Source organism: Protomyctophum parallelum (assembly GCF_964188405.1).
Source record: "Protomyctophum parallelum genome assembly, chromosome: 7".
Classification (NCBI taxonomy): domain Eukaryota; kingdom Metazoa; phylum Chordata; class Actinopteri; order Myctophiformes; family Myctophidae; genus Protomyctophum; species Protomyctophum parallelum.
This window is the reverse complement of record NC_139705.1, coordinates 16,665,770-16,678,270: the sequence shown is the minus strand read 5'-3', so window position 1 is coordinate 16,678,270 and position 12,501 is coordinate 16,665,770. Positions and strand designations below refer to the sequence as shown.

The 12,501-nt window shown below is 44.0% G+C and overlaps 2 protein-coding genes across 5 annotated transcripts in view; both read right to left on the bottom strand.

Annotated features, from left to right (window-relative positions):
• Positions 1 to 3,368, bottom strand: part of nav1a (neuron navigator 1a) — a 159,311-nt gene extending 155,943 nt beyond the window's left edge. For all 4 annotated transcript variants that reach the window (XM_083769269.1, XM_083769270.1, XM_083769272.1 and 1 more), the window contains exons 1-4: positions 3,294 to 3,368; positions 2,501 to 2,765; positions 1,748 to 1,866; positions 808 to 1,062 (exon numbers count right to left, since the gene is read on the bottom strand). In XM_083769269.1, the coding sequence (XP_083625395.1) occupies positions 808 to 1,062; positions 1,748 to 1,866; positions 2,501 to 2,761 (635 nt within the window). In that variant the 5' untranslated portion in view covers positions 2,762 to 2,765; positions 3,294 to 3,368. The remainder of the gene's footprint in view (positions 1 to 807; positions 1,063 to 1,747; positions 1,867 to 2,500; positions 2,766 to 3,293) is intronic.
• Positions 3,012 to 12,501, bottom strand: part of LOC310861950 (uncharacterized protein) — a gene marked incomplete at its 3' end in the record, with an annotated part of 23,082 nt that continues 13,592 nt past the window's right edge. The window contains exons 3-6 of the mRNA XM_083769687.1: positions 5,721 to 5,960; positions 4,474 to 4,661; positions 3,294 to 3,888; positions 3,012 to 3,015 (exon numbers count right to left, since the gene is read on the bottom strand). Coding sequence (XP_083625813.1) covers positions 3,012 to 3,015; positions 3,294 to 3,888; positions 4,474 to 4,661; positions 5,721 to 5,953 — 1,020 coding nt within the window. The 5' untranslated portion in view covers positions 5,954 to 5,960. The remainder of the gene's footprint in view (positions 3,016 to 3,293; positions 3,889 to 4,473; positions 4,662 to 5,720; positions 5,961 to 12,501) is intronic.

Genomic DNA, 12,501 nt, shown 5'->3' with positions numbered 1-12,501 from the left:
ATGAGGAAGGACATCAACATCTCTACACAAGATCCCCAAATAGTTGAAAAAAGAGCTGCGGAAACATAACATATACAAGCTCAGGTGTCCCAAAAATGTGCTTTAAAAAAAGAATTGTAACAGGAAGTAATAATGTTTAACCTTTATCTTGTTGTGAGTACAAGGAGAACAAGGAATGGTTTTGGAGATATTTCCACTCGACAGCAACGACATCATTACTGTGTATTATTATTAGAATAATAATATGATTTGATGATTCAGTAGCGCGCATCACTTCATGCCCTGCATTAAGCTTGTAGAACAATCTATCCATTTAGACAAAACAACCAAAGCATTACTGTGATTACTGCCACTGATTTAATTCAAATGAAAACAACATTAAGTCTGCACTGTGTTTACTTCGTTCTAATGATTTGATTTGTGCTCTTTCACAAGCCTATGTCACATCTCCTCACAGGAAAGAGAGCGAAAGGGAGTGTGTTTGTGTATGCAAATAAGCATGCATGCAAGTGTGTTTATGTGTCTGTGTCTGTGCGTGCGTGCGTGCGTGCGTGCGTGCGTGCGTGCGTGCGTGCGTGCGTGCGTGCGAGAGAGAGAGAGAGAGATTAGACACAAATACTTCAAATAGGCCTGCTGGTCACTTTAGTTTCCAGAGTGAGAGAAAGATGGAGAGAATATAGTGTGCGTGCGTGCGTACGTGCATGTGTGCGTGAGTTTCCAGAGTGAGGGAAAGGGAAAGATAGAGATAGAGTAATATAGTAAAATAGCTTGTTTGTTGGTGTGCGAGCGTGTGTGTCTTCCACTCACCTGTACCTGAAGGGAGCTACGGTCGCCATGTTGACTCTTGGGGTCTGCGGCGGCGTCTCTGTGGGCGTGGCCTCACTCTCTCGCCACGGGTCCTCCTGGACGCTGGTGGGCGTCGCCTCGGCCACGGGGACGTCCGGCGACGACGCGATCAGGGCCAGGGGCGGGGGGGGCAGGGGTCCGGGAGAGGAGGCGGGACTGAGGTCTTCAGGGGTGTCCATTTCCTCGTCCGATTGGCTCGTGGAGCCGCTGCGACCCCTGATGATGATGGCGGTGGGGCGGGGTTATTATAGTTAATGAAAACAAATTCAATAACGGAAAATTAAAATTAAAAAAACATTTTCGTTAAAAAAAAAAAACAGTAAGACGCCTTGATATAGGCGACGGCGACCGAAGGGCACTCTACCGGAATAATGTCACTTCATTATGTCAGCACTGTCATAGAAGTTTAATTTAAAATTGTCTCATATAAGCAGGGGTGCACATTAATATTTTGGGCTCAAAGGAGCACCTGGACATGTAAGTTGGTGCGCACAGCGGGGGTTGGGGGGGGGGGGGGGGATACAGATACGGACGTTTCTACTCTGCCTCAATGTTATGCTGCCCACATAGACAGATGCGAAAGATACAAAGATGCTAAGCTACACATTCACAGACAATGTATTTGTGGTCGTTAAGCAGCAGGAGGACGTTTGTTAGCAGCTCAACCACTGAAAACATCATTCTTTTTTTTTCTTTTTTTTTATATATTTCGTGAGTTTTTATTACACAATAGGCCTACTTACTCTGACCTTTTTGAATCCTGCACCAAAGTATGAAACATTTTTTTTTTAAACTAGCAAACACTAACAAAATAACAAATTGCAACCAACTAAATTAGCAAAAATAATCTCATAACTAACTAAAACTAAACTATAAATGAAAAATCCCAAACTGTTCTAACCTTGTGGTGGGGGGGTCGTGGTGTCGGGCGGCGAGGGTCGCCCGAACGGGAGACGACGGGCGGAGGTTATCGTTGCTCAGCCTGGACGAGGTTTCCTCTGTCGCCCCCTCCTGGTAGGGCTGTGTCACCGTTACAACATTTAAGTTGAGGATTAGTTATTGTCACTCAAACTAATGTGATTAACGAACATTGGATATATGAAATGAAATAAATTGCCTCGTAATCAAAAATGCACAGGGCAGATATGACAAATAACTGCAAAATACAAAGAAAAACATTTGCGGAAATAACTACAAGCTTGTTGATCCGCTATTTTTAACGTACAAACATTTTTCAATTTCTTTTAACATTTTTCAACATGGAAACGATTATGACTGGAGATGCTCTGATCGACCGGCCGATTTTCACTCCAAATGACTCGATCGGTGATCTGCAATTTACCCGATCTGTCGAAACCAGATCAATCAGATATATAGAATAGTATCATTTTGCATCTTTGTAACAGGCCTAAACAATAAACATCCTCCCCTTCCTCCCCACAGTAGGAAGAGTTTTGACGTGGGTTTTGACATATAATAATTTTGGAAATATTCAAATTTTCCCCTCACGCACAAAATCTGTATCGGCCGATTGTGAGGAAAACAATCGGTGATCGGGATCGGAGCCTGATCTGAGCACCTCTAATTATGGCGATTATGACAAAATGTAAAAAAAAATCACAATTATGTAATCATGGTGACGGGCCTACAGTACCTCCAGCTCCAGGGGGGGGTCTCTGTGGTCCTCTCCGTCCCCAAGCAGCCCTCTCTCCTCCTGGGACACCATCACGTTGGAGTTGGCTCCCTGTCTCCGGAGCAGCAGCGGCGGCGGTCGGAACAGCTGGTTCCGGTTCATGGCGTACATGTTCCTGTTGTTGCGGTGGTTGTTACCGTTCTGGGAGGAGGAGGAGGCGACGTGCGACGCTGGCAGGTTGGTAGCGACGGCGTGTTTAATGCCCGCATCCAACGCCACCATGTCCCTGGAGGAGAAACGTTAAATTATAGTTAACGGAAACTAACGGAATAACGGAAAATATAATTGATACAAAAACTAAAACAAACTGTATTGTGTGTTTACAATACTAACTAAAACAAATGAAATTATAGAAGAAATGCCCTTAGTTTGTCATCGTTCCAACAGTAACTGAATAAATAATATTATAAATATATCTTATGTGTCATAAAACAATATGTATCTCCTGTTGAGTTTTTATTACACAAAAGGCCTACCTGCACGTGACAAGTATTAAAAAACTAACTAAAACGAACACTAAAACTAAGCGTCGTCACAAAAATATTTTAAAAAAACGTAACAAAAACTAGCAAAACCGCTCTAAAAATGAATTAAAACTAACTGAATTAGGAAAAAAAGTCCTTGGTGCCTTGGACTCTGTGTCAATGTCTACCAGTAAGTGCAGTGAATTACTGGTTTGGTATATTTGGCCCCAGAGCCTGTCGCCTGTCATTAGCGTGACAAACTATAATGAAAAATCCCAAACTGTTCTAACCTTGTGGAGGAGCGCAGCGAGCGCTGCTGCAGCTCCCTACGCTGCAGCAGAGGGCTGTTGTAGGAGGAGCTCCCAGAGGAGGACCCAGGCTGCAGCAGAGGGCTGTTGTAGAAGGAGCCTCCAGAACAGGGCCCAGGCTGCAGCAGAGGGCTGTTGTAGGAGGAGCCTCCAGAGCAGGGCCCAGGCTGCAGCAGAGGGCTGTTGTAGGAGGAGCCTCCAGAGCAGGGCCCAGGCTGCAGCAGAGGGCTGTTGTAGGAGGAGCCTCCAGAGCAGGACCCAGGCTGCAGCAGAGGGCTGTTGTAGGAGGAGCCTCCAGAGCAGGGCCCAGGCTGCAGCAGAGGGCTGTTGTAGGAGGAGCCTCCAGAGCAGGACCCAGGCTGCAGCAGAGGGCTGTTGTAGGAGGAGCCTCCAGAGGAGGACCCAGGCTGCAGCAGAGGGCTGTTGTAGGAGGAGCCTCCAGAGGAGGACCCAGGCTGCAGCAGAGGGCTGTTGTAGGAGGAGCCTCCAGAGCAGGACCCAGGTTGCAGCAGAGGGCTGTTGTAGGAGGAGCCTCCAGAGCAGGACCCAGGCTGCACCTGGGGCACGGCCGGAACACCTGATTGATTCCATACGTTATAGACAGAAATGCAAAACAGCAGCAGAGTACAGTCAAACACTTGGTCGAAAAAGGATAACACCATTCTGGTCGTAGGTATTCAATTCATAAAACATAACATAAAAAAATAACAACATGATTCAATATCATCAAAATATAAAAGCACAGAGTAAGGGGGGGGGGGGGGGGTGATCACCTTATAAGGGAGAAGTGGTATTGGTGGATTTAAATTGTACATGCCTGATCCACATGTTTTGAGTGATGGGGTCAGGGCATTCACCACTTGGGTGGTAGTGCTATAGGCAAATTTACCCATGCTTGTTTTAAAGGTGGGCTGTTTTAAAGGGTAAATGCACAGTAGGCATTTTGGAGAAAAAAAAACTCTTCCTAGTCCCTTAATTTATATCATCGGTGAATAATCGGTAAACACCTGTGAAGGAAGTAGGGAAGGGGTCCGTAAGTAGGAAGAGTTATTCTGTATACATAGAGCCTATTAGTCAGATATGCGGGTACTGAGGGCAATGAGGGCAAAGCCACAGTTAGTTATTCTTAATGGATCAATCGATCCCATTTTCAGTGTCTTACCTCCTCCCGGCCTCTGGAGGAGCTGGTTCCTGACGCTAGCGTCCCTCAGCAGGTCCTTGGAGGAAGGGGGTGGGATGCCGGTGGTCCGCGGGGAGGAGGAGGAGGAAGGAGGCGCAGGGGAGTGCACGAGGGCCGTCCGCGTGGGAGAGTGCGCCGGTGTGTGCGTCGGCGTGTGTCTCGGCGTGTGTCTGAATCACAATTAGAATAAAATTAGAATAAAAGCAATATTGTCACATCACAGTTTTATTTTAGAGGATTGAAAGTTTGAGCAAAGCTTTTACCACAAACTGTACAAGGGTTTCCCCTGTATGGGCTGTAGGAATGACCGTGTTAGTGACTGGAGAAACAGTACAGAGGCATTGGTAAAGGTTAACCAACGGTATGTTTATTCACCAAAGGAGCTGCACTACCAACTAGCATAAATGCAGGAAGCTCTCTACTCCCAGCAGAGACTTCAGTTCACTGGCAAAATGGCAGCCTTTTATACCCAGCTGGAGATAATGAGAATGGACTATCCCATTTACAGGGTGTCTTCAAATGAGAACATACCATAAATACATACATAAGCATACAATAAATAGATATAAATAACCTTAAACCATACAAATGTTACAAGTTTATGTGAACTACATGAACTATACAAGTTATATAATAAGTCCTTCACACTACAACATAAATAATCAATCACAACAGCACATCTTAACCCCCCGTTATCCTGACATGGTCCAGCCCAATCCTTACTGAAACACATCACAGGCAATTGTTATGCATTCAATCAAACCTCAATAGAACTCCACATTATTGCACTTCCCAAACATATTGAATCTATAACCCACATTGCACTTGCCCCTCATGTTTGTTAATCACCAAGCATTTCCCCAGGTGGAACTCGTTGGCTGAGTGGCCATCATAGCTAAACAGGAAACGATATTCAACAATAAAATCATGACTTCCAAATACAACTGTGCAAGTTAATAAAGTGCCAATATGCTGTGCAGAATAAGTAACAGAGGACCACTCTGTTACATGGGCCCTCATGTGCTTTCTCACATCAGATATTTTTACATGCCTTTGCCCTTTACTACAAAACTGTACAACTAAACGGTGCTTTTACCACAAACTGCTGTACAAGTAAAGGGTCTCCCCTGTATATCAGATATTGACAAGCCTTTGCTACAAGACAGTACAACTATAAAGGTTTTTTACTACAGTAGGTAAAGAAAATTAAAAACAATTACACATAGTACCTGGGCGTGTGCGTTGGCGTGTGTCTCGGCGTGTGTCTGGGTGTGTGCGTGGGCGTGTGTCTAGGCGTGTGCGTCGGGGTGCCACGCAGTGAGGAGGAAGGCCGGGGGAGGCTGCTGGTCTGCCGGCGGGGGTCCACAACTTTGGGGGAGGACGGCAGGAGGCTGCGGGAGAGGGGGATGCCCGAGGGGGCCGGAGCCCGGGGGGCAGACTTCACATTGACGCCCCCACTCATCTCTGACCTGGGGCGAGAGAGGGAGACAGAGAGAGACAGAGAGAGACAGAGAGAGCTTCATGGTCACGTCACACGTTTACAGTGTAAAAGAGTGGGTGAAATTCATTTTTGTGCGTATAGTCCCTATCGTGTCGCCTTTTCCACAGAAGAGAAAGGGAAGAAGATGGGGGGGGGGGGGGGCAAAGGGGAAAAGCGATCAAGAAAATAAGAAACAAACCTAAAAACAATCGACATATTATTTACACATAAAACTGAGATAACGTATAAAGCAGTATATATATACAGTATATATACTGTGCATAGTGCATTACACAATCAAGGACATTAGTTAAGGTACAAGAATAAAAGAGTGAACACACAGAAGATGGGATTAACTTGCAAAATGTCAGTAGAGTACGTGTCATCCGATTACCCGACTAAATTTATGACATGCAAAATGCTGAATGTTAATCTAATCCCTTATGTGTCCACTCACAGAGTGGAAACTACCGGGAGTTTGCCGTGTACCACAAACAAACATCCACAAACATCCACAAACATCTAGACGTTAGATTTAATTTCATCAGGTTAACCTAGAACTCGTTGTTCCAGGCAGGCAGAGAGGGAAGTTAAGTCATTTAGCAGGCGTCGTATGCAGTGGTGGAAGAAGTACTTGCATTTCTTTACTTGAGTAAAGGTACAGTACCAATACCGCCATGTAGAAATACACAAGTAGAAATTAAATGTGGTATTCAAAATTGACTTACAAAAGTATTACCAAAAGTAGAAAATACCGGTATTAAAAATGTCCCATTTCTCATTTTTTAAATGTATAAAATAAAATGCATAAAAACCTTTTGAAAATAGCAAACCTACAAGCTCACAATGGGTCGCATTGTGACGCATTTTGAGCATGTAGATCGGCAATTTTCAAATGGCCGAAATGTGGTTGGCTTCCTTCTGTCACAAGAGACAATGGAGTATGTGCCACGGATTAGTCTGTCTGTTGTTGGGTTACAGCGCATGCTGTGGCTGAACAGTCCCATGCTTGAGTGGCAGTCTGTACTGTGCCTCTGTGGGTGGGTGCTAATGCCGCCTTTTGTAACGTAAAAATAATAATCAAAACCTCCATTAGCCTAGTAGCCAAAAAGTGACATGTTGAGTACACCAACGTTTTATGTTAGAAATGTTTAGTATGGGTCCCCAGCATGTAGAAACTGCCGGATGCTAACTTGCATATGTTGGGCAATTTTCATAATTGGCATAATATGTGACCATACCATTAACAACAACATTATTGGTGTACTCAACATGTCCGGGTTCACAATGGGGCTCTATGGGCTGGCTACTAGACTAGAGTTTTCATATAATTGTAGTCGAGAAAAAAAAAAAAAGTACAATATTTGCCTCTCAGATGTAGTGGAGTAAAAGCATTGAAAATTGGAAATACTCATGTACTTAGTTACTTTACACCCCCACTGGTCGTATGTGAGCGAGTGAGTCAAGAGCGCCAGTGAGCGACCAGCTGAGAACATAATGACAGACTGAGTCATGGTAAACCAGCTGAGAACATATGACAGACTGAGTCATGGTAAACCAGCTGAGAACATATGACAGACTGAGTCATGGTAAACCAGCTGAGAACATATGACAGACTGAGTCATGGTAAACCAGCTGAGAACATATGACAGACTGAGTCATGGTAAACCAGCTGAGAACATATGACAGACTGAGTCATGGTAAACCAGCTGAGAACATATGACAGACTGAGTTATGGTAAACCAGCTGAGAACGACAGACTGAGTCATGGTAAACCAGCTGAGAACATATGACAGACTGAGTCATGGTAAACCAGCTGAGAACATATGACAGACTGAGTCATGGTAAACCAGCTGAGAACATTATGACAGACTGAGTCATGGTAAACCAGCTGAGAACATATGACAGACTGAGTCATGGTAAACCAGCTGAGAACATATGACAGACTGAGTCATGGTAAACCAGTCAACTGTTCCTAACCTACTTTGCGGTAGTATTTTCTACATAATCATTGGCCATCTCCCCCCCCCTTTTTTCATTTTTATTTACCCACTTGTTTTGTATTATTTTATTTTTTTTCTATATATTTTATTTCAGTTATTGTTGATGTCATAAATGTACAATTTGGAGGGTTTTGTTTTACATTGTATTTCAGACATTTATATTTTTTACATGAATGTTGAGTACTGGTGGTGTTGTTGTTGGTTTGTCCTGTATCTGTCCTGTCTTATGTTAAAAAAGAACTTCAATAAAAATACTTGAATAATGGTAAACCAGTGAGCGACCAGCTGAGAACATATGACAGACTGAGTCATGGTAAACCAGTGAGCGACCAGCTGAGAACATATGACAGACTGAGTCATGGTACACCACGAGTTGAGCTTATTTGCAGCGAGGCGCGGAATGTCTGCGTAATGCAATTTGCCCGCCGGGGCCGAGTTCAAAACACAAAAACAGCCCAGCACACATGCAGACACAGCAGATACACAAACACCACAAAGCAGAGAGAAGAACCAGTTGTTTTCCCCGGCTCAGAAAAAGCATAATTCTTTACAAACATGTACACTACAGTAGACCCATATGCACATACGTACACACACAGTACATACAGCACAACATACTCTTAACTCTGCATGTCCCTTTCCCACACATTTAATATCCTGCAGTGTCCATTTATCCATGAACTCCAAGAGTGTGCAAATGTAACCAAATGGATCCCCCCCCCCCCATTTGCTGCAGTCTCAAGAGTTAAATTAACCACTCAGGATTGTACAGAAGTTTGACAGAATCTGGGATGATTGATTATATCCTCCTCACCTGTGCAGTTTGTTTTCGTGTCCAAAGATCCAGTGCCTCTCGCCTATACCTCCTGTCACCAGCAGCACCCACAGCACCCTCCCAAAGCCCTAGAAACTGAGCTCACCACCACCACCAGTCTCTCTGCTTAATGGTCTCCAACCAACTGTCTGTCTGTGTCGACTGGCTGAACCGAGGAAGAACTTTAATGTAATATCATGTAATTGAACTACCTTGCTGTTACAGTACTGGAGGGACATGGGGTGGAGGAAGAGGACACGCGGTACAAGGGTGAAGAAAAGGGGAAGAGAGTATAGCATGCACCAGTGGCAGATATCACACCACCTTCTGGGAAAGGGGAACGAGAAGCGAATGGACTTATCTAGGCCGTTCCCAAGAGTCGTATACGCACACGCATGTTCTAAACGAAACGCATTCCATGTATTATCACCTGAATGAAACACTTCTTGCTTGCACCGTCTTGGCTCTCCGACATCTCAATGTCACTACAAAACTATATAAGCCTCAGACCTCCCAAAACAAACTGATTACGACCACTTTAAGCCTTATAAGGCCATGACACAACTAATTCCCGCTCACTTCGCTTCACTTTTTTGGGCACAACCCCCAAAAAAACCATGTACCGATAGATCTGCTGTCAAGTGACATCTTGAGCAGAGATTGTCAAACTGAACCTGTCTGATAACAAAAACATACATTAAATTATTAAACTGAGAGCACTGTTTTTGCAGATGTTCCAATTGCCACACTGCGATGCCGTGTGAAATTACAAACCAGTGCTTTCTGTGCACACTCTACTTCTCAGTGGAGGTGAGTGTGTTCCTCTGTCTACAGGTAGGGTATTTGCTGTCAGGAAGTCTGTCCGGTTCCTGACAAGATCATTCTGTACTAACATGGGGAAGTTGGAAGTACACTGTCAAATACTCAGTGTCAGATTAACTATGAGATTATACAAATGTAAATTGTGAAGTTGTTTTTGCACAAAGTTAGGTAGCAGCTTTGTGTGTGTGTGTGTGTGTGTGTGTGTGTGTGTGTGTGTGTGTGTGTGTGTGTGTGTGTGTGTGTGTGTGTGGGGGGGGGGGGGGGGGGGGGGGTTACTGCTTGTTTATACAATATACAAGATTATAGGCACATGTACAGTACTATAGACGAATAACAGTTTAGTTCACACCAATTATCCATAATGTATAAATGATGGATAAGGGGTCAGGACAACTACAGTAGGCCTTTGCGTGGGTTAAGGCCTTCAACTGTTATTCGTCTAGAGTACTTTTGATGATGCTTTTGAATCTATTTCATTCTCTCCTTGCTCTCCTTTGCACTCTCTTCCTTTCTTTAATCTTTTTTTGTCTTTTTGTATCATTATTCTACTGTTAATATTGTCTATGCTGCTGCATTGTCTGAAGGAAGCCAAACCAAAATATGTTTTACTCTTATGTACCTGTCCTGTACACAAGATAACAATAACGTACGAAACTCGAACCTTGACTGTAACAAAACATAATCCATTTTACGTTGTAATACTGTACCCTCTGCTGAGGAATGAGGATTATACTGTGTATCTCTCCTCCACCACATCCTATACTGCCTTCCTCACATAATATTTGTCACACATATTAGTACGATTGTACGAACACACACTCGATCTACAAGATCACAACAGGTCACCGCGGGACGCATTGCTAGCTTGTAGAGTTGCTATTTTTGGTGCATGACAGAGGTACGCAACTAAGTACAAATCAAGCATAACTCCAACCACAACCCTGGGCCTTACCTAACCTCTAGTCTAAGGTCTATAATCCTAATTATAATGCTTATCCCTATTTTTGAGGGGTGCTAGCCCCTCATATGTCCAGCTTTGAGGGACATAGGACAAACATTGAATGCCATTGACAATGAATGGCCAGTTTTGAGTGTTTGCGCAAACACTAACAATGAATGTCATTGACAATGAATGGCCGGTTTTGAGTATTTGTGTAAACACAAACATTGAAGACAAAGGTGAGGACGCAAATTGCGATTTGCTGGAATGAGATTATTTAAGATGATAAGAGTGATTTTTTTATATTTAAATAAATATATCATTTATATTGTTAGGACCAGGAGAAGTGTCTTCACAATGTGTCTGTTTCATTTGGCACTCACATGCACTCACACACACACACACACACACACACACACACACGCACACACACACACACACACACACACACACGCGCACACGCACACGCACACGCACACGCACACGCACAGTGTCAGCTGTTGGATGACTTAGGCACTGACTTCACTTAATTAAGTGTTGGGTTAACAGAAACAGACTTAACTCTAAATCAGTGGTTCTCCACATGATTTTGGAGAGGTCCCCAGATGACAGTGAAGTGACAATAATTGAAGGACTTAAGTTTCGGCTACACAATATTTATCTGTGGAACCGAGTCAGACTACATTTAATGCCTCAACTGCTTCAATTCCAAGTGCTTATCATGTTGGGGCATCCCCAGTTAAAAGATGAATAATATTTTGGGGGGTCCCCAGTTAAAATAGTATTGTGGCGGGGTCGCCCAGTTAAAATGTGATTGTTTTTTTTTGGGGGGGGGGGGGGTCTCCAGTTAAAATGATTATTGTGGGAGGGTCCCCCAGTTAAAATGTGATTGTTTTGGGGGGGGTCTCCAGTTAAAATGATTATTGTGGGAGGGTCCCCCAGTTAAAATGTGATTGTTTTGGAGGGGTCTCCAGTTAAAATGATTATTGTGGCAGGGCCTGAAAAGGTCGACAACAACTGCTTTATATCACTCTGTAAACCTCCATCTTCCACTCCTGTCCTCCTCTCCTTTCTCCCGCTCCCTCCATCTCTCCTTCCTCCCCTCCCCCAACCTCCTATTCCTCTCTCTCTCTCTCCCTCTCCCCCTCTCTTGAGGACCAGTGGCGCACACACTCAAGCACGCACCACTAATGAGCATCAGAATCCCAGTCAGTCTGCCTGGTAGAATTCCTATAGGAGCACAGCTGTGTCATCCTATCTGTATGGAAATGTTCAGTCCCTCATGGCCCCACTGAGGTCATACCAGTATGACTTCACACTGTTAGTTCATAATGATATGCAGGGCCTCAGCTGGTGGTGCTGGGGTAATGTGGCGGCGACGCACGCGCACGTGTGTGTGTGTGTGTGTGTGTGTGTGTGTGTGTGTGTGTGTGCGCTATAGGGCTCTTAACATTCCTAAAAAATACAGAATATCGAATATATTCCATTATTATATTCCATTATATTTTTCCCATAGAAAATTACTTGTAATTGTAAAAAACAGGATACCAGCGGAGGAGGGACAGCGCATGCGCTGCTCGGAGCCAATAATTATTTATATTTTTTTACATTGTTTTTTGTGTTGTGCAGTTGTGTCCCTGTCAAACATTAAACCCCCCAGTTCCTCTTCACCATCATCAATAGTTCAATACAAAAGAAAGAAAAAGGAAATAACCAACAACACCACCACAATATCCAGGCACATAATAAGGCACATGCCACCACACTGACGACCTGAGCTCCAAGCACAACCACATGAATATTGAATAATATGCATTCCCAGTATATGGGAGCCAATCAAGAAGGAGAACCTCGTGAAATCGATGAACCCTGCAGAGCTAAATAATTCAGAGCAGACATCACAACACAACAGTGAAGCTCAATGGGACTATACATAGTGGTGGTGGTCAGG